We start from the raw sequence: 22,730 nt of genomic DNA, 5'->3' as shown, positions 1-22,730 counted from the left end.
CCAGCGTATGGAAAATGTCTCTCCTTCATAACGAAGAGTACGTCGAGATATGCGATCGTCTCCTTTGAGCCCCTCCCCCGTTCCCCCTCCATGGTTAAGTGCTTCGTCAAACATAGACTGAACCAGAGCAGTTTTACAATATGGCAGCTTCGCACGTCGTATCTCTCTACAATTAAGGACGGGATAGGCGACCGGCTTATCAACGTCAACCATTCTGTCCTCAACACCCCTGGGTTTCGCGCAGCAGGTTGGCCCTCAGCTTCCGCAAATCATGGCACACAACTCGGGGCCAGTATTAAGCGAACATATTCTCCTCCAATTCCCACAACGACTGCCGTGTCATCCGAGTATTACCAACTGGGCACTAGGGACACAAATGATGCCCAGAGATTTGGGTTTGGTGAGGATGCCGAAGATGAGGAGGGGGGTATGGTGACTGGCAAAACTGGTACGGATGTGATCGGACGCATTGGACGAAGTGGGAAACGGACCCATCGAGGAGAACGTCAGCAGCGAGAGCATCAGAAGGCAAGAGACGAGGAGGAGGACAGCAGTGACTTGAGTGATGAAAGCGATGACGATGGCGATTCTACACAAAGGTGAGTTTGATACTGGGCTTTGCTATACGCAATCTAGGGCTCACAGTTTGCAGGCCTAGCCATCAGATTAAGTTTACAAAAATGCCGGTACGAATCAGGGCAGATTCATCGCCTATAAGGGCGACTGATCGTCAGGACCGGCCGCAAGTTATGGTCACGTCGCCTTCATATCCGTCATTGATGGCCCATTATCGAACGGGTTCGCTAGGAACAGCTCCCAGTATCAACGAGCGTCGGAGACGCGATACAACGACCACAACTAGCAGTGACATGTCTTCAGACAATGAACTTGCCTCATCGGGCTTCAAAAGGCGGCAGATCCAGTTTTCTGGTTGTGATCAAGTGATAGAACCTCCCATAGCAGGCCATGTGAAATCTGGGAATACTGGACTAAAGGGGCTAGACGAACAAGCTGAAGATTCAGGGGCTGAATCGGTGGAGTCGGCACTTTCCTCAGAATTTGATGCCACGGCCGGGTCTGCCTCACTATTGGAAGGAGTTGGTATTACCGGCAGTCTGAATTCGTCATCGCCCATTGCTTTGATGCACAAGTTACAGAATACAGCGAGTTCACAGGCTGTTTCCCCGAGGAAACCAAAAACACCAGCACCCGAGCTACAGGATTTACCCCCTCCACGCCCAATTAGCACGCTAGAGCCTGTTAGTCTGCTATCTAAAGCTCTCAATGCCCGCAAACAAGCGCCGACAAACCCCGTGGAGAAGTTTGCCGTGCTCTCAGGCAAGGGCTTAACCGATTCATTGAATATCCGGTTATACATTCCATTCTCGTCCGACCCCGAAGAGCCGCTTGATCTACCGCTAGCCCGGGAATCGAAACTGGCTGATCAACCGGCTCCTGTGACTGTTGTTGAAGCTATTGGACTTGCTCTCTGGAGATACTCTGAAGAGCGCCGTGAGCCATCAATCGAGCGTAGCAAACTCACTGTGAATAGATGGGCGCTTCGAATGGTGGAAGATGGGGAGGTCGAATATGATTTCCCCGCGTTGGCTCGGATGTCTGCCATCGCCGACTTTACCTCAAATAACAACCGCGCCGCGGGGGCACGGGGTCGATCCAGGGGCAAGCAGTACGACGAGTTTGCCTTGGTGGAGGCTTCTGACTCCGAGTTTGAGGAGAATGAACGCCTATATCCGATATACAACGTGTCTGCCCCCGCTGAAGAGACCGGTGATGCGCCTGCAGTACCCAGTGTTACCGCAGGCCCACCCGCCGCGCTCGCGCAGAGCAAAACGTCTCGTCTAAACCCGATCCTTGGACAACCATTCTCATCGGCACTGAATGACAATACCCTTACACCTGCAGATCGACCAGCGGTGCCTACTTCTCATGCCACGCCTCGCCTCGGAATCTCTAAGACGTTGAAAATCCGCTTCATCAACCTGGAGGGATCGACGCAGGTTACCACGCTGAACACCTCGACGGACAGCTACATAGCCGAAATTTTGGACTCCGTTTGCAAACGATGGGGGTTGGATAAGGGGAACTACCTGCTCAAAGTGATGGGATCTAACACCATCGCTCCGCTGGATCGTACCGTGGAGGCATTGGGAAACATCACAGAACTGGATCTCGTGCGACGGCGCTTTGGTCCGCAACTGACGGGATCGCCAGGCAGCTCGTCACCCAACGCACCGCTCCTGGTTGAGAATCCTGCTGTGCCGAGCAAGAAGGGCAAGAAGAGTGGACAACGCATGCTGCACCCGCTTAACCAGAAGCAAGATCTCATTGGAGGGTATTATCGACGTTACTACGTCCTTCGCAAGCAATCGATGGGATTCACGACGTCGAACCACCGGATCCTTACCTTTGATAACGACTACATGCACATCATGCCTGGGGACACGGGCAAAACGGGGTCGGACACCAAGACGCGGTCGATCAGCTTTAACGACGTTGTAGGATGCAAAGTGAGCCGACGCCATCCGAAGAACTTCCGAGTTGTTGTGCTGCGCGGGAACGATGCGACAGAGCAGAAACGATATGACTTTGAAGCCCGGAATGCGCTTGAAGCGGGGGAGATTGTGGATGAGATCAAGAAGAACATGGCGCATTACCGGATTTGAATGGTCTCTATTTAATTGCTCTCCCTTTTTTTTTTTTTTTTTTATCTGCATCTTTCAAGCAATTTGGTTGGTCTAAGTTCAGGTGGCGTTGAGGAAGGTCGAGATAAATCCCCCGTCACGGTTGAATATGACATGGCATATCTCTCTCTCTAGCACGATCCGGATGCATAGATCTGGGTTGGATGGAGAAAACCCTCCGAAGTGAAGCCACGGTGCATCTGTAAAAGCGTAAACGATCATCAGTAGGGAGAAAGCCAAGGTCAGTGGTGATCTCATCCATCTGAATTTAAACCCCAGCCGTTGAACTCGGGCCATGGATCGGGATTGTTGCAGTCTAAAGAAGAAAGAAAAGTACAGGCTTCACCAACCCCGCTCGCTTCCTCTCCGTGACTCTCTTCCCCTCGGGTTTCGATCGTCATCACATCTCTTTCTTTCTCCTTTTTCTCCACCCCTTCCAGTGCCCAATTGAACTCTGTGCTTCCGTTAGTCGCCGCCGGGGATCCATCATCCAGTCTCTCTCTCTCTCTCTCTCTCTCTCTCTTTTCATTTCTCCTCCTACACTACTGGGGGCAGTCCGTGGCATCCGCGCCGGAACCATCGAATTGATACATACTCCCAGTACAAGAGGATCACTCGCTACTTGCCCCCCCTCCCGCTTTTAAGGTAGCTCAGATCGAGGCGCTGCTGCGGCTTTTCCATTCTTTGCCCTTTCTTCTGCTCATAGTCTTTGTGTCTCTCTGCTTTTTCTTTTTCTTTTTGATTCCTCGTTGCTCCCCCAAGGTTTCTTCCTTTTCTATCTATCCTCCATGCCTACTTTAGGAGGTTTTTTGAAGAAACGGCGAACGAAAGATTCGCAAACTCTTTCCAAGGAGCTCCAGGCTGGCTCGCCCTCCCCCACTGCTGGTCACACACCGACGTCACCAATCGCCGCCGAAGAGAACCACCACCACCACCACCACCACCACCATTCCCAACAGCCGGCCAGCACCCTTGCAACTTCTTCCACAGCTGCTACGCAGTCCCAGCAACCCGTCCACCGTACTTCCAATCAGTCTTCCAGCTCCCATAAACCGGCTGACGGCCAAATCGCCTCCATGCAGTCCCCCGCATCGCAACCCACCTCGGCCACCTTCTCCAATTCCGGCAGCCAGCCCCAGGCCAATGTAGCCAGCATACAAAATATCATTCACTCCTCGCACCACAATGAGGCCGCTCATGGTGCGTCCCATCAACATACCGCTTCCCGCACGGAGCGGACCACCAAGGGCAAGTACTCGCTCGATGATTTCCTCGTCCAGCGTACCCTCGGCACAGGCAGCTTCGGACGAGTGCATCTGGTGCAGTCCAAGCACAACCACCGGTTTTATGCAATCAAGGTGCTGAAGAAGGCCCAGGTGGTCAAGATGAAACAGATTGAGCACACCAATGATGAGCGACGGATGCTGAATCGCGTCAGACATCCGTTTTTGATCACTCTGTGGGGCACCTGGCAGGATTCGCGAAACCTGTATATGGTTATGGATTTTGTGGAAGGAGGAGAGCTGTTCAGTTTACTTCGCAAGTCTCAGGTGAGCTAGTTCTTCCTCCGCTGACGGTCGCACCGGGCAGGAACCCCTACCTAACCTGTGAGATTCTACTTCAGCGATTTCCCAACCCCGTCGCCAAATTCTACGCGGCCGAAGTGACTCTGGCGCTGGAGTATCTGCACTCCCTGAATATTATTTATCGAGACTTGAAGCCCGAAAATCTCTTGCTAGACCGCCACGGTCACCTCAAAATCACCGATTTCGGGTTTGCAAAGGAAGTACCGGATATCACATGGACACTTTGCGGAACTCCTGATTATCTTGCTCCTGAGGTTGTGGCCTCCAAGGGGTATAATAAATCAGTCGATTGGTACGTTCAAAGCTGCAATGTCGTCGTAATGTACTGACCGTTCCAAGGTGGTCCCTTGGGATCTTAATTTTCGAAATGCTATGTGGCTTCACACCCTTTTGGGACCAGGGCTCTCCGGTGAAGATTTATCAGAATATTCTTCAGGGAAGGATTAAATTCCCGCCATACCTCAATCATGACGCTGTTGATCTGCTTTCGCGATTGATTACTTCAGACCTCACCAAGCGCCTGGGTAACCTTCACGGTGGCTCTGAGGACATCAAGAACCATCCGTGGTTTTCCGAGGTCACCTGGGACCGCCTAGCCAGGAAGGAGATTGATGCACCATACGTTCCCCCAATTCGAGGAGGGCAAGGAGATGCCAGCCAGTACGAGAACTACCAAGAAGAGACAGAGCCATACGGACACAATGGCGAAGATCCGTACGCATTCGTTCCCCACTTTCCCCTGCGTTCAGTTGCTAATGGACAATCCAGTCACGGCCATTTGTTCCCAGACTTCTAGAGCGTCTTACGAGTGATGATGAAATGATAATTTCACCATAGAGATTGGCTGCTTGACTAGAACCCTAGTAACTTGTGTGGCTGCAAAATGAAGAAATATGTGGAATGTTTGCTCTTTTTTTTTTTTTTTTTAATGGTTCTTATCTACCATAAATGTGGTAAGTATGGCCAGGACCTTAAGTTATGCCGTCCCCGGCTCCTTCTCGGGTTGTTTTGATGATCGCTGGTCGAATTCAATTGATTGAACGCGAACGCTTTCGAGATAGCTGATATGCTAGGTGCTCGTCTAGCAAATGTATTCTCGTCAAAAAGCATGCTACTGTTCTCTCTTTCTTTTGCTTGCATGGAGGCTTAGTAGTCTCACTGGATGGAGGGTTACGGAGTGAAATGATTTCTTGTCGTCTTCCTTTTCTTGCGAGGTGAGAATTGGTATGTTTATATGGTGTTTGCTCTGGAAGCTTTTGGAGGCTCTTACGCCGACTCTTCTTCCATTCTTGAGTTGTTGTTGTTGTTGTTGTTGTTGTGGTTTGGCTTCTGATTGCCCATTTCTTTCGTCTTTTCCTACCAAGATATCTTTGCAAATAGCGAGGAGCTATTTTGGATTTTGGATTTTCTCCCCCTCTCCTCTTGTCTGTAGGGGAGACCTGTATAATGTACATACATACTTTCCAGTCTCTTAATCGCAATGAAAAGTAAGCCCTGGATCTGGATAACAACCTTCAGATACCCAATTATAATATTCCCAGCAATCCCTGCGTCCCCCTGCATCTAGACCGAATCGGATAGATAGAAATCTACAACCCGTTGCTTTTGTCTGTAATCGTACACGCATTCATCACTCACTCCTCCAAACTCACCGCTTAGAGGCTAGAGTCTCCTCCACCACCAGTAGCCAACGAGTTCATAGCAATGGTATCCTGTCCGCCGAGTTTCTTGCTCTCAGTCGCCACACGAGCGATATAAGTCCGGCTGGTAGCGTTCCACAGCGAAATGTATTTCTCCATGCAGTGAGACAGACAGCTTTCCTCTTTCGAGGTCATGGTCGACCCCGGAGCGGGGATGCAGTGATCGAAGCAGTGCTCGTTGACTTTCTGTGCGAGTTGTTAGCGACATTTCCACCTGCGACGATTGAATTCCCAAAAGGGGAGGGAGGGCGAACGCTAATTAGGTTTCGGGCGTTGGCCATGGCAGCTTCTTGTTGGAGCTGCTTCATGATTGCCGCCTTGACTTCTTGCTGGGTGGGCGAGTCGGAGGAAGACCCGGAAGCAGAGGACGAACCGAAGAGAGCCATGGTGGTGATGGATGGGTATTGTTCAGGTGGTGTGGGTAGGAAGAATCATAAAATCAAATACAAGCGTTGGAGTCGAGTCGAGTCGCGAACAGGATCTTCGATTACCGCCGAGCAGCCGGGAGGAGTGTGGCTGTGGCTGGGGATATACCTGTGGCTGTGGCTGGGGATGTGGCTGTGGCTGATGTGGACACCTAACTTCTAAGGTTCCCAACATTGTTGGTCTGATCTGTCCAGTTCACTTCTTTTGTCTCTCTCTCTCTCTCTTTGCTCTCATTCTTCGACCTGCCTTACGAGACTCTTAGTCTTGCTCCGTTTTTGCTTTCTTCTATCTTCTCTTTTCACACTCAGACATTCCTTCGTTCTCTGGGTTTTTATTTTTTTTATATTTTTTTCACCCCTCCTCCCTCTCCCAGTGACCTGATCTGATATATCTATCTATACTGGTCGTCCCATTGTTTTACACCGGCTGGCTGCTACTGCGCTGTGAATGTCCCGGTGACATTGAACATATTTCTTATTGAAAAGAAGGGCTTCGTACGCTGTCTATTTTATCTGTCCTTTTTCGTCAACTTTACCTACTTCCACAATCGTTTCTGCGTCGTCATATGCAACAATGCTGCTACCGCGGCTTTCAACCCTCCTCTATCTTGCTGGCCTAGCGGCTGTGCCTGCAGTCAACGCCTACGAGGGCGATGAGAATGTTAAGAGCCTCCCCGTATGTATGCACCTGTCTATGTGCTGTGCTATGTTACTAAGGAATCTTGGAATAGCTTCGAACTCACAGTCTTTCTTCGGTTGGTCTACTACCTCCCCACGCTCCCACAACATTTGTGCAACTCGGTCTGTTAACACCCACTAGCCGTACTTGGATTCGGACTTCCAAAGCCGCTGGTTCGATTTTGGGGGTGATACGATAATTCGCGCCGATCAGTACGTTCACCTGCTCTGTTGTTGGAAAGCGAAGACCTATGGCTGAGTGGTACTAGATACATTCGTCTCACGTCCGATCGACCGTCGCAACAAGGATGGATTTTCTCTCGAGTTCCTCTTACCACGACAAATTGGGAGGTCAGTGCTGTCGTTCCCCTGCGTTGTGCCGTCTTGAGGTGAGAGGCTGACTGTGGGCTGTCTAGATCGAGGTCGAATTCCAAATTCAAGGAAATGGTAACCTCCACGGTGACGGCTTTGCCATGTGGCTCACAAAGCAGCGCGCGACACAGGGTCCGGTCTTCGGATCGACGGATAACTTCGAGGGACTGGGTATTTTCTTCGATACCTACAAGAACAACCGCCCCGGTACTTCGTTCCCTTACGTCATGGCCATGATGGGCGATGGACAAACCAGCTATGACCAGGCTCATGATGGCAAGGCCAATGAGTTGGCAGGCTGCTCGGTACCTTTTTTTTTTTTACCCCCCTCTCTACTTTTGAGAACCGGCTAACTAGTATAGGCCCGTGGTCTACGAACGGCTTCTGTCCCTACTAAGGCGCGCTTGACCTACTTCCAGGACAAGTCCTTGACACTCGACCTGCAGTACAAGTCAGAGGGAACCTGGACCAACTGCTTCACTGTCACAGCCCCCGAAACAAATATCGCGATCCCATCCGTCGCGTATCTAGGGTTTTCTGCCGAGACCGGTGAGCTGAGCGACAACCACGACATCATCTCCGTCAAGGCCCAGAACCTGTACAACACCGGCCGCTCCGGTTCTGACTCCAAGGGCCCTGCCCGTCCCGTTGAACGACCCCGCTCGAAGTTCAGCAAACAGAAGAAGGAGGGAAGCTGGGGATGGTTCCTGTTCAAGGTTTTCTTCTTTTTGGCCGCTGTTGCCGGTGCTTACGTTGGCTGGACTGTATACCGCTCCAAAACCCGTTACTCACGATTCTAAGCTAAAGTCTCAATGGATTTTGAAGGTGCTCTACAAGAAATTAACAGAACCCTATAGGGAAAGAAGAAGAAAGAAGAAGAAAAAAAAAAAAAAAAAAAAAAAAAAAAAAAACGCACAGTACCCAAAAGGCTGTTTGTTCATTTTCCTATATCTTATATCCTATTGTTGCTCTTGCATAGCCTGATGTACGTGTGTATCTTCGGTTTCCTTCGTTATTATGAAACGAGCCAAAAGTTTCACAAATCCTTCCTATGCTCTATGTTTCCTTACTGGCCAATATGAAGTGAAGTGAGCTTGAGGTGAATATGAATCATCCTATTGACACTGACTGTAATTGTTAACAAATGGGTATCTCATGCACCTAACTCAGTCCAAAAGTAAACGTGACGGTAAACGTAAAAATACAAGAGTATCGTCGATCATAAACCGGCACCAGTTAAAGCCCGGCCTATTTCTTCCGTTCGTTCCACAGCCGATCAATGATCTGGAAAACCTCAGTGACGCTGCGCATCACCGAGGCATCGACCCCGAGCGTTCCATATCGATGCTGTATCTTATCCGGATGCCATCGAACACGCTCCATCTTCAGCGTAGCGAGTAAATCAGCGTCAGCTTCACCAGCAGAAGAAGCAGGCGCACAACGCATAAACTCCTCCACATTCTCGCCCGAAACATCCCTTCTCCTCCCCGACTCGACAGGCCAAAAGAGCATACCCCCCAACCGACTCTTCCCACTACCACCACCGTGACTCTTTTCCGCCGCCGCCGCAGTAGCAGCAGCAGCAGCAGCAGAATCAACCCTCTCCCAAGACCCCAAGTACTCCCCCCACACCGCCCTCCACGCCTTGGCTCTTCGCCGCTCCCGCCCCCGAGCAAGCGACTCCTCCATCGCCCGCTCAAACCGGACGCGCTCCTCGTCCTCGCTCTGCCTCTTGCGCTTCTGCTGCGCGCGCTCTGTCCGAACCCGCTCCTGTTCCGCGAGCATCCCCTCCCTGGTCCGCTTCCACATCTGGCTGCGCACATAGCACGCGTATTCTTCTTCGGTCATTTGCTCGAGCCCTGCATCTCGTTCACTCCCTTCTCCACCCCGAGGAAAAGCAGAAGAAGAAGAAGAAGAAGCAGGAGGAGGAGGAGCATAAGTATGTATAGGCTGTCCGTAAACGGATTCCCAGAACGCTGCGCCTTCGTCGTCGCCTAGAGCGTCGAAGAGAGATTCCCGGAAGGCAGTGTCGGGGGAGAGCGGAGGGGGTCCAGGACTGGATGGCTGGTGGGCGCGCTTGCGGTGGGGTTGGTTGTTTGTGGTTGTGGTTGTGGGTTGTTCTGGGTTGTCTCTGTCTCTGTCTCTGTCTCTTTCTCTGTGTGTGTGTTTGTGTCTTTTTCTGGCGTCGTTCTGGCTGCGGCTGCGGCTGTGGGCATGGTTCTTGTCCGTGTCGGGAAAGTGTCTTGAGCGATGCCTGGAAGAAGATTTAAAGCGGAATTTCCCCTTTCCGGAGGCCTGGGCGTACTCGTGTCCATTTCCATTTCCATTTCCGGTTCCGGTTTGGGGTTGTGTGTTTGTGCTTGCATGGGTGTTGCCTTTGCCTTTGCTTGGGCTGGTAGTGGTGGTAGGTTGGGATGGTGGCGGAGAGCGCGACGGCGGGGGTCGTTTTTGCGGTATTGGGTCCATTGTGCAGGTGAGCGGTCATTGGATATGTATGGGGTATAGAGATTCAAGTGGTAGTTTTCTGAGAGTGTGGTGTGAAGTGATCATGACATGCCATGGTGAGGAAGATAATGAAGCAGTTAAAACTATTGCTGGGTGAAATCAGGAGGAAATGCAAGGCGAACTTGTATCCATGCCTTTCTGCCCACCTAAACCGCTACCCGCTTTAGGTGCGCCACACATTCTTCGCGATCACACATTCTTCGCGATTTTTAATATTTTAACTTATTTTTATTATTATTATAACACAACATGCCTAAATCTCTAGATTTTAATAAATCTTACTTGCTTGAAGCTATTACCATAGTTAAAAAGTAAAAAAAATCAAATATTACAAAAATTATATAAGAATTTAATATACCTGACTCTATGCTCTAAATATACCTTAAAAAACTAAAGATACTAGTAATACTAATAATAATAAATAAGAACCTTTTATAGCTATATTAGAAGAAAATCTTAATTAACTAGATTATATAAATATAAAAATAGAATATCCTACTAACTCCTGTAATTATTATAGCATAAGTAAATTAGATACTTACTTATATAAGGTTAGATAAGCAAGTTAGTAAGATATAATTATATTAATTTAAATTATATATACCAGCAAATCTAGAACTTGCTCTAGAAAAGTAAAAGATTAAGAAATTAAGATAAATATAAGTAGAGGATACTAGCTTACTTTAATACTAGTATAATCTTTTAAAATTACTTCTTTATAGGATCCTAGCTTACCTTATCTATAATTTTAATAAATATAGTTTCTAACTAGGTAAAGATTATAATAAAAAGGTTTTTAAGAATTCTAAATACTTTAATCTTATAGAAAATAAGTAAGGTAAAAATATTACTATAGTTAAATATATTACTATAAATAGTTAGGTAATAGATCTATTTTTTATTTTTAAAATAATAAGTAATTATATAAAGGTCTAGTATTATAATATAGAATAATTACTATCTAAAATAATAATAATAATATTCTTAAATAATTAGATAATTAATAAGCTTATACTTGCCTAACTATATTAATTTAATACTAAAATAAAGTATCCTAATTATACTAAGCAAGGCAAGAAATAATATTTAATATTTAATAATTATAGCTTATATCTTATACTTAAATTTCTATAATATTATAAGAAAAATAATATTATTCTCTTTAGTTTTATAGCTTATTTAATATATCTTTACTAATCTCTTAATAAAAAACCTTTTCTTACTTATAAGACTAATTTTTACCTTAAGAATAATAAGCTATCTTAATAGGGAGATAAGCTATATAGGAAGGTAAAGTTTTAAAAAATTATCTAGCTAATCTATAATTAGATTTTTTACCAGCAAATTATTTAAGATACCTTTAAAAAATATAGTATTTAGCTAGTTAATAGTACTAAAATTATTAAAAAACTAGCAAATTAGATAAATATACTAGATATATTAATTAATCTTTATTAAACCCTATCTCCACTACTATTATTATCCTCTAGTATTAAAAATAGTCCTCTAGTAATAATAGAGGCTCTTCTAAAGAATTAAGTAAAGATTATAAAGGAACTTAATAAGGTATCTGTCACGGCGTGCACTAGGTGCACTGGTGCCAAGGCAATGATTACTAGGTATATAAGGTAGGATTCGGGCAGATCAGACATCAGGTCTGATCATAGTGACCTTTTAGTCCAATGGTTTAGACATGTTGCCCGAATCACATGCTCTTACAAGTATGATCAGACCTGATGGGTAGATGGCTGTGGTTCGAATCCGGCTGGTATCATTGTGCGACAATGATAATTAAGTCCTAGGGTTGGGTAGTCCCGCTAGACCTAAATAGGTGCTAGGGCTGGGTTGAGTCCCACTAGGCCGAATAGGTGCTAGGGCTCGGTTAAAAATCCTGTTAGACCTAGATAGGTGCTAGAGGTTCCCTGCTAGACCTGGTTGTGCTACCAGATTTGAACCACGCCTACCTGCTCACAGTCCTTAGCTTAGCTTAATCTAGCTGGCTTAGGGCTGGGGGTCCCTACTGAATATATGCTAGTCGGCTTGCGGTCAAGCCTTATCTTAAGGAAGGAGATAGTTGTCACGGCGTGCACTAGGTGCACTGGTGCCAAGGCAATGATTACTAGGTATATAAGGTAGGATTCGGGCAGATCAGACATCAGGTCTGATCATAGTGACCTTTTGGTCCAATGGTTTAGACATGTTGCCCGAATCACATGCTCTTACAGTATCTAATCAAGTAAGGTAGAATATATTAAAACTCTTTTAATATCAGGTAAAGAAGCTTAAGGAGCTAAAAATAACCTAGGAAGTAATTTAAAAGATTAGTGTCAGGGGGCAGAGTCGGATTCAGATATTCATTGACTAGGAGCTAACTAGACAGAATAGCAGAATAGTAGGTATTAGATAATAGACAGGACGTAGCTTGAAGAGCTATAATAAGATTAAGGATAATATAATTTAAATATAGGAATAAGGATAGATAGTTAAGGTAAAATCTAACTAGATAGGTATTATAGCTTTATATTATAATAGTACTCCCCTTCTTAAGGTCAAGTTTTATTAAGACTAGGAAGGAATTAGCTAGAGTTTCTTAGAATAATAGAAGTAATAATTATTTACTAATTAATAGATATTCTCTAGATATTTAATAAGTTCTTTAATTAGCTTATTATATTTAATTTACTTAATAATATATTATAGCTTAAGTTTACTATAGCTTTAATAAATTTATTAAGAATTAAAGATTTTCTTAATTTCTTATTTTTTTAATTTTTTTACTTTAATAAATAATAATAGATTAGGATATTAATTAAATAAAGGATTATTAATAGTAAGATAGAGTAAAAATATATTAAATATAAAATAGATTCTTATATTTTTAAGTAATTTAAATTTATAAGTATATAAATTAATAATTCTCTTAATATAATATAATTTAAAATTTTTCTAGTCTAATTTCTTCTATAAGTAGAGTATTTAAATATTATAAATATTTAACTAGATTTTTTATCTTATAATATAATAATATATAGATTATCTTTAATAATTAGTTTATACTTTATAATAGGCTTAAGTAAATAAAATCTTAATATAAATAAATTTATAAATTTTATATATAATATTAATAAACTTCTTAATATTTTTTTTAATAAAGTAAATAATAAGATAGCTTAATTTAAACCTTAATATTAAATAAAATCTATAGTTAACTATAAATAGTAATATTCTTATAAACTTAAAATAGATAAAATTAGTAATAAATTTAGTTATTAATAATTATTTAAATTAATTATTTTATAAATATAATATATATACTTATAAGTATTATTTTAAAATAATATTAATATATTTAGTTTAATTATTAATTTTAGGGTAATAAATAATAAATAGTAGGTTATAAATTTTTAAGCAGGATATTAGATATTTTTAGAAAATAATAATAAATTAGATTTTATAATTTAATATAATTATTTTAGGGATATTATAGAGCTTTTAAATATATTTAAGATATAGATTAGCTATTTTTTTAATATTAATTATTCTAGTATAGGAGAGGAAATACTTTATCTTTATTAAATAATTAATTATAATTAAGATAGTATTATAGTTATTATTTAGTAATAAATATATAATAAAGTTCATGCTTATATCTTGCTAAATATATTTAAGAATTAATAGAGGTCTTAGTATTCCTTACTTTATTTCTTAAAAAGGAATAATTTAATAGTAAAGGTAATAATTTTAGATTTATTAATTAATATACTTATAAATTCTAGACTAGAAATATTTATATAATATTAATTTATATATCTTAATTTTTTTAGGATATCTAGTAGTAAGATTTTTATAATAAAGTCTTAGTATTTTAATTTTTATTTTATTATAATTAAATATATAAAGTTAATCTTAATATCTTAAATATAGACTAGTATATCTATAGTTAGCTAGTATAATATTAGGGTATTTTAGTAGACTATCCTTTAAAATATTTAAAATAGACTAGAGCTTCTTATCTTATAGATAAGCTTTATTAAATAATAATTATAGTATTAGTAACAGGGAGATTAGTTTATTAGTAGTAGGTTATTTAGTAAAGTATACTTAATATTAGCTATTAATATTTAGTCTTAGATTAGTAGTAATTTTAAGTAGTAAATTTTTAGATTTTAGAATAATCTAGTTCTAGTAAAGAAATTATTTATTCTCTTTCTTAGGCAGGTCCTCTAATCTTCTAGTTAATATATTAGGTTTAATATCTAATTTTTTAGGGTAGTAATATATTTAGAAGTTAAATTTTAATAGAAATTTAGACTAGCAGGCTTATTAATAATTTAATAGCTTAGTTAATATAAAATACTCTAAATTTTAATAATTTATAATAATCTTTATAGGTAATAAAGTTCTTTCTAGTTTAAAGTATTATTTTTTAAAATAGTAAATAATAATTAATAGTTCTTTATTATAAATCTTATAATTATATTCTATTATAGAATATTTCTTAGAAAAAAATATAATAAGATATAATATATTTTTATTATTATATTATAATAGTACTCTAGTAAATATATAATTAGAAATATTAATTTCTAGAATTATATTTTTTAACTAGTTAAAAAGTTTTAATATTAGAGTATTTATAAAAGTAGTTTTTAATTATTTAAATATTTTTTAATAAGTAAGTATTTAATTAAAGTTAATATCTTTTTTAATTAGGTTAATTAATAGTCTAATAATTTTTAAAAAATTATAGATAAATTAGTAGTAAAAGTTCCTAAAGCTAATAAAGACTTAAATATTAGTTAAATAAATTAATATTTTTTATTTAGTAATTATTTTTATTTTATTAGGGTTTATTTAAAAGCTATTTCTATCTATAATTAGTCTTAGGAATTTTATCTTATATATAAAGAATTTATATTTACTAAATTTAGTATAAAGTCCTACTACTTATAGGTATTCTAATACTTATTAAATATAATAGGTATATTTAGTATAGATTTAGCTATAAATTAGAATATTATTTAAATATATAATATAAAAAATATCTAGATAATTATATAGGGCTTTATTAATAAATCTCTAGAATAATACTAGGGCTCTAATAAGCTTAAATAGTATTATTAAGGATTTAAATAGGCCTAATTAAGTTTAGAAAATAGTAAGATATTCTTATTTTTTTTTAATTTATAGATTATTAAAAGTAGAGATAATATTAATTTTTAAGAAATATTTTATTTCTTTTAGATTATTTAGTATCTCTTTTATTAATAATAATAAATAATAATCTTTTATAATAATTATATTCAGGACTTAATAATCTATATAAAATTATAAGCCTTCTCTAGGTTTCTTTATAAATAGGATAAGAGATATAATAAGAAAGGAACTAGAGTAAATAAAATCTTTTTTTAAATTTTCTTTAATTTATTCTTTTAGAACTTTTAGTTTATCTTAGGATATGCTATATAGGTTCTTAAAAAATAGGGTTTTTTTAGGTAGTAGTTTAATCTTATAATTATTAGATTAGTAAGGTAGTAGGTGCTTGGCCTTCTTTAATAAGAATATATTATAGAATTTAGTAAATTTAGGAGGTAGTTACTCTTATAGCTTAGATTTAATAATAGTAATAGGATTTAAAATAACTTTAATATTAATAATAATAGTAGTAAATATCTAGTATCTATAGTAAGTATATATAATATAGGTAGTAATTAAGATTCTAGTAATATCTTAGTTTTTTAAAGATTTAGGATAGGGGTCAAGGTATTAGGGAGAAGCTTTTAATAATATATTATATAATATTAAAATCTTTATAAGCTTTAGAAATATATTATAATATTTTTTATAATAAAAGTTTTTAAATAGAATAGTATAATTAATAAATTTAATCTAGGGATTATAGGTTTTTAATTAAGATAAATTAAGGATAATAGGAAAGTATATAAGTTAGATTATAAGAAAAATAGTATTTTTTTTAATATAATTATAAATTTTTTAGATTAAATAAATAAAATAAGTAATATTACTAGACTTTATTAGAGTATTATTAAATCTCTTTAGTAAGATAGGATTTCTTAATAGTAATATTTTTAGTTAATTATTTATAATCTAATTATAATTTATAAAATATTTACCCTTAGCTCTAAAATTAATTATAGTAAAGATTAGTAAAGTCTTATTAAAGATTTCTAGATTAATAAATAGGATTATTAGTTTAAATTAGTAATTTTTCTTCTTTACTATTATTCTAACTATTATAGTCTTTAATAGATAGAGGAAGTACTAGGGGTATCCTTAATTATAGCTTAGATTAGAGATACTCTATTTTTTAATTTAGGGAATATAAAGTGTTTAGTAGGTAGGATTCTAATTAATAGGGGGTACAGGTCTAGTTTGGTAGTAGATATAAAGGTATAGCTAATTAGTCTTTAGTTAGGATATAGGTAGCTGCCTACTAGGTAATTAGTACTACCACAGCAGTAATATAGGTATTAGATTTAATAATTAAAATAATAGGTAATAAATAGATTTATTAGGTCTTTAGTAGAAGTAGTAATAATAATAGGATTAATAAGAATTATAAGAATTTAAATAGTAAGAATTAGCTTTAAAATAGATTAAAGAGGCTAGGAATTTTTTATAAATAAAAATAGAATAGTATTTATATAATAATAATAATAATTTTCTAGATTTTATAAATAATTAATAAAATTATAATATTATAATAAAGCTTTAAAGTATATTAATATTTCTTAAAATTCTTAACTAATAGTTTATTCTAAAATTATAAGTAAGATATTTTTATTTATATTCTTTTTTAATATAAAATATTAGAATTTAGTAAAAAAAATACTAAACTTATAATAAATTTATTAGAGATAAAATAGATTAATATAAATATTAATTTCTAAATTTAGATCTCTAAAAACTTTTTCTAGAATTTCTAAAATCTTAATATAATTACTTAATTTATAGATTCTATCTTAAATATATAGTAAGATTTAGATATATAAGGTTTTTTTAAGATAATTAGTTATATAAACTATTTTATTATTTAAGATTAGAAAATAGTTAAAATTTATAATTATTTTCTAGTAAATTTAAGAAGTAAAGTATCTTAAATTATTTTATTAGTTATTAAACTTATTAGGGTTAGGAAGTTATTTAAAGATTTAGATAATAAGAATAAATATAGTAAGAGTAATAATAGTAATAAGAGAGATAATAATATTAGTATCTTTTTTAAAAGGAAATAATAATTAAAAAGATATACTATTTTAAATAAGTACTTTAAATAGCTTTTATTAGGTTTCTTTAACTTATATTTTCTAGTACTTAATTATACTATTTTTCTATTAAATATAATTAAAAAGGTTAGTAATAATAGAATATAAGATAGATAATTTATAAAGTTCTTCTATAATAATAGTAAAAAACTAGTATATCTTAGTAATATATTATCTTAATTTATTAAGAGTATTATATAGGAGAGTTTCTATATCTTTAAATAATATAAGTAGCAAGATAGGTATGATAGTAGTAATTAATTTCTAATAGAGAGGAGCTATATAATATTAGGGGATAGAGTTAGATTTAAATATTTATTAACTAGAAGCTAACTAGATAGAATAGTAGAATAGTAAATATTAGATAATAGATAAGATATAGCTTGAAGAGCTATAATAAGATTAAGGATAATATGGCTTAAATATAGGAATAAGGGTGGATAGTTAAGGCAGAATCTAACTAGATAGGTACTATGGCTTCGCACCGTGACAATTAGGGCTATATAAAAGCCTTAACACCAGGTTTATACTAAGCACTAGATTAAAGGTCTATCTAGTAATAGGGTTCTAAGAATTTATAATACTATTTAATTAATTAAAGATAGGAAGGCAAAGGATGCTAAATATAAGTAAAGAAAATTAGTAAAGTAAAAAAAGAAAGTATATAGTTCTCTACTCTCTCTATACTTACAAGAGTTAATTTAAAGAGGAATTAATAATATAAGACATGCTAAAGAAGCTAGAGAGTTTTTTTATTTTAATTACTAGTATTATTATTATTATATAGCTTCAAATATTAAAAAATCACAAAGAATATATGATTGCGAAGAATATATGGCGCACCTAAAGCAGGTAGTGGTTTAGGTAGGCAGAAAGGCATGGATAATGTGTATTTTTGGTACTGTAATTTACTGTCACGGTGCGAAGCTGTAGTACCTATCTAGTTAGATTCTGCCTTGACTGTCTACCCTTATTCCTGTATTTAAGCCATGTTATCCTTAATCTTATTATAACTCTTTAAGCTATATCCTATCTATTATCTAATATCTATTATTCTACTATTCTATCTAGTTAGCTCCTAATTAATAAATATCTAAATCTAACTTTACTTCCTAATATTATATAGCTCCTCTCTACTAGAAGTTAATTATTATTATTATACCTACTTTATTACTTATATTACTTAAAAGTATAGAAACCCTCCTATATAATACCCCTAATAAATTAAAATAATATATTACTAAAATATACTAGTTCTTTACTATTACTATAGAAGAACTCTATAAACTATCTATCTTATACTTTATTATTACTAACCTTCTTAATTATATTTAATAAAAAGATAATATAATTAAGTACTAGAAGATATAAGTTAAAGAAATTTAATAAGAGCTATTTAAAGTACTTACTTAAAATAATATATTTTTTTAATTATTATTTTCTTTTAAAAAAGATACTAATATTACTACTTTCTTTATTATTATTATTACTCTTACTATATCTATTCTTATTACTTAAATTTCTAAATAACTTCTTAATCTTAATAAGTTTAATAGCTAATAAAGTAACTTAAGATACTTTACTTCTTAAATTTACTAGAAAATAATTATAAATCTTGATTATTTCTTAATCCTAAATAATAAAATAGTTTATATAATTAGTTACCTTAAAGAAATCTTATATACCTAAATCTTATTATATATTTAAAATAAAATCTATAAATTAAATAATTATACTAAAATTTTAGAAATCTTAAAGAAAGCTTTTAGAGATCTAAATCTAAAAGCTAATATTTATACTAACTTATTCTACCTTTAATAAATTTATTATAAGTTTAATATTTTTTTTACTAAATTTTAATATCTTATATTAAAAGGAAATATAAATAAAAATATCTTATTTATAATTCTAGAATAGGCTATTAGTTAAGAACTTTAAAAAATATTAATATACTTTAAAATCTTATTATAATATTATAATTTTATTAATTACTTATAAAATCTAAAAAATTACTATTATTATTATATAAGTACTACTCTACTTTTATCTATAAAAAATTTCTAGCCTCTCTAATCTATTTTAAAGCTAACTCCTACTACTTAAATTTCTATAATCCCTATTAATCTTGTTATTACTATTACTCCTATTAAAGACCTGATAGACTTATCTACTACCTATTATCTTGATTATTAAACCTAATACCTGTATTATTACTATAGTAGTACTAATTATCTAGTAGGTAGCTACCTGTATTCTAACTAAAGACTAACTAGTCATACCTTTATATTTATTATTAAGCTGGACTTATACCCCCTATTAACTAGAACCCTGCCTGCTGAATACCTTATATCCCCTAAATTAGAAAATAGAGTATCCCTAACCTAAGCTATAATTAGGAATACCCCTAGTACTCCCTCTACCTATTAAAGGCTGTAATAACTAGAATAATAATAGAAGAGAAAAGTTACTAATCTAAATTAATAATTTTACTTATTAACCTAGAAATCCTTAATAAGATTTTACTAATCTTTATTATAATTAACTCTAGAGTTAAGGGTAAATATTTTATAAACTATAATTAGGCTATAAATAATTAATTAAAGATACTATTATTAAGAAATCCTATCTTATTAAAAGGATTTAATAATACTCTAGTAAAGTTTAATAATATTACTTATTTTATTTATTTAATTTAAAAAATTTATAACTATATTAAAAAAAATATTACTTTTTTTATAATCTAACTTATATATTTTCCTATTATTCTTAATTTACCTTAATTAAAGATCTATAACCCCTAGATTAAATTTACTAATTATATTATTCTATTTAAAAGTTCTTATTATAAGAAGTACTATAATATATCTCTAAAGTTTATAAAGATTTTAATATTATATAATATATTATTAAAAATTTTTTCTTAATATCTTAACTCCTACTTTAAATCTCTAAAGAATTAAGATATTACTAGAGTCTTAGTTACTATCTATATTATATATACCTACTATAGATACTAGATATTTGCTACTATTATTACTAATATTAAAGTTATTCTAAACCCTATTATTATTATTAAATCTAAACTATAAGAGTAACTATCCCCTAAGTTTACTAAATTTTATAATATATTCTTATTAAAGGAGGCTAAGTACCTGCTACTCTACTAATTTAATAATTATAAGATTAAATTACTACCTAGAAAAATCCTACCTTTTAAGAGCCTATATAATATATCCTAAGATAAATTAAAAATTCTAAAGGAATAGATTAAAGAGAATCTAAGAAAAAGTTTTATTTACTCTAGTTCTTCTCCTATTATATCTCTTATCCTATTTATAAAGAAACTTAAAGGAGGCCTGTAATTCTATATAAATTATTAAGCCTTAAATATAATTATTATAAAAGATTATTATCTACTATTACTAATAAAAGAGATACTAAATAATCTAAAAAAGATAAAGTATTTTTTAAAAATTAATATTATTTTTACTTTTAATAATCTATAAATTAAGAAAGGATAAGAATACCTTACTACTTTTTAAACTTAATTAGGCTTATTTAAATTTTTAATAATATTATTTAAGCTTACTAGAGCCCTAATATTATTCTAGAGATTTATTAATAAAGTTTTATATAATTATTTAGATATTTTTTATATTATATATCTAGATAATATTCTAATTTATAGCTAAACTTATACTAAATATACCTATTATATTTAATAAGTATTAGAATATCTATAAATAATAAGACTTTATATTAAATTTAGTAAATATAAATTCTTTATATATAAGATAAAGTTTCTAAAACTAATTATAGGTAGAGATAGTTTTTAAATAAACCTTAATAAAGTAAAAATAATTACTAAGTAAGAAATACTAATCTATCTAATAAATATCTAAGCCTTTATTAGCTTTAGGAACTTTTATTACTAATTTATCTATAATTTTTTAAAAATTATTAGACTATTAGTTAACTTAATTAAGAAAAATATTATTTTTAACTAGATATTTATTTATTAAGAAGTATTTAAATAATTAAAAATTACTTTTATAAATACTCTAATACTAAAATCTTTTAACTAGTTAAAAAATATAATTCTAGAAATTAATATCTCTAATTATATATTTACTAGAGTATTATTATAATATAATAATAAAAATATATTATATTCTATTATATTTTTCTTTAAGAAATATTTTATAATAAAATATAATTATAAGATTTATAATAAAGAATTATTAATTATTATTTACTATTTTAAAAAATAGTATTTTAAATTAGAAGGAACTTTATTACTTATAAAGATTATTATAGATTACTAGAATCTAGAGTATTTTATATTAACTAAGCTACTAAATTATTAATAAACCTGCTAGTCTAAATTTCTATTAAAATTTAACTTCTAGATATATTACTACTCTAGAAAGTTAGGTATTAAGCCTAATATACTAACTAGAAGGTCAGAGAACTTACTTAAGAAGAGGAATAAATAACTCCTTTACTAAAGCTAGACTATCCTAAAATTTAAAAACCTACTACCTGAGACTATTACTAATCTAAAACTAAATATTAATAGCTAATATTAAGTATACTTTACTAAATAACCTGCTATTAATAAATTAATCTCCCTATTACTAATATTATAACTACTATTTAATAGAGCTTATTTATAAGATAAAAAATTCTAATTTATTCTAAATATCTTAAAGAATAATCTACTAAAATACCTTAATATTATACTAGCTAACTATAAATATACTAGTCTATACTTAAGATATTAAAATTAACTTTATATACCTAATTATAATAAGATAAAAGCTAAAATATTAAGACTTTATTATAAAAATCCTGCTACTAAATATCTTAAAAAAACTAAAATATATAAATTAATATTATATAAATATTTCTAGCCTAGAATTTATAAATATATTAACTAATAAGTCTAGAATTATTATTTTTATTATTAAATTATTCCTTCTTAAGAAATAAAATAAGGAATATTAAGATTTTTATTAATTTTTAAATATACTTAGCAAGATATAAGTATAGACTTTATTATATATTTATTATTAAGTAATAGCTATAATACTATTCTAGTTATAATTAATTATCTAATAAAGATAAAGTACTTCCTTTCTTATACTAGAATAATTAATATTAAAGGGGTAGCTAACTTATATCTTAAATATATTTAGAAGCTCTATAATATCCCTAAAATAATTATATTAAATTATAGAGTCTAATTTATTATTACTTTTTAAAAATATCTAATATCCTACCTAAAGATTTATAATCTATTATTTATTATTTATTATTTTAAAATTAATAACTAAATTAAATATATTAATATTATTTTAAGATAATATTTATAAGTATATATATTATATTTATAAGATAATTAATTTAAATAATTATTAATAATTAAATTTATTATTAACTTTATTTACTTTAAATTTATAAAAATATTATTATT

The 22,730-nt window shown here is 33.6% G+C and overlaps 5 protein-coding genes across 5 annotated transcripts; 3 read left to right on the top strand and 2 right to left on the bottom strand.

The window, feature by feature from the left end:
• Positions 1-14: 14 nt before the first annotated feature.
• P175DRAFT_0510735 (Sin1 family protein) lies at positions 15-2,684 on the top strand (the record flags this gene model as incomplete). The annotated part of the gene is made up of 3 exons (XM_040898534.1): positions 15-37; positions 132-599; positions 653-2,684. The coding sequence occupies 3 exons, from the start codon at positions 15-17 to the stop codon at positions 2,682-2,684; spliced, it is 2,523 nt and encodes an 840-aa protein (XP_040750870.1).
• Positions 2,685-3,490: 806 nt separating this feature from the next.
• pkaC (cAMP-dependent protein kinase catalytic subunit pkaC) lies at positions 3,491-5,084 on the top strand (the record flags this gene model as incomplete). The annotated part of the gene is made up of 4 exons (XM_040894079.1): positions 3,491-4,252; positions 4,327-4,580; positions 4,628-5,002; positions 5,057-5,084. 4 exons carry the CDS (start codon positions 3,491-3,493, stop codon positions 5,082-5,084), a joined length of 1,419 nt encoding a protein of 472 aa, XP_040750869.1.
• An 859-nt stretch (positions 5,085-5,943) lies between these two features.
• Positions 5,944-6,374, bottom strand: tim13 (protein translocase subunit TIM13; the record flags this gene model as incomplete). Its single annotated transcript, XM_040900091.1, has 2 exons — positions 5,944-6,174; positions 6,243-6,374. The coding sequence occupies 2 exons, from the start codon at positions 6,372-6,374 to the stop codon at positions 5,944-5,946; spliced, it is 363 nt and encodes a 120-aa protein (XP_040750868.1).
• A 613-nt stretch (positions 6,375-6,987) lies between these two features.
• Positions 6,988-8,263, top strand: P175DRAFT_0441788 (legume-like lectin family protein; the record flags this gene model as incomplete). Its single annotated transcript, XM_040894089.1, has 5 exons — positions 6,988-7,089; positions 7,234-7,304; positions 7,361-7,442; positions 7,508-7,768; positions 7,826-8,263. The coding sequence occupies 5 exons, from the start codon at positions 6,988-6,990 to the stop codon at positions 8,261-8,263; spliced, it is 954 nt and encodes a 317-aa protein (XP_040750867.1).
• Positions 8,264-8,570: 307 nt separating this feature from the next.
• P175DRAFT_0503010 (uncharacterized protein) lies at positions 8,571-10,050 on the bottom strand. Its single transcript, XM_040897529.1, has one exon. The coding sequence runs from the start codon at positions 9,927-9,929 to the stop codon at positions 8,712-8,714; it is 1,218 nt and encodes a 405-aa protein (XP_040750866.1). The 5' UTR covers positions 9,930-10,050; the 3' UTR covers positions 8,571-8,711.
• Between the last annotated feature and the right edge of the window lie 12,680 nt (positions 10,051-22,730).

This window comes from Aspergillus ochraceoroseus, assembly GCF_002846915.1.
Source record: "Aspergillus ochraceoroseus IBT 24754 chromosome Unknown P175scaffold_6, whole genome shotgun sequence".
Lineage (NCBI taxonomy): Eukaryota > Fungi > Ascomycota > Eurotiomycetes > Eurotiales > Aspergillaceae > Aspergillus > Aspergillus ochraceoroseus.
This window is presented reverse-complemented; position numbering and strand designations above follow the sequence as displayed.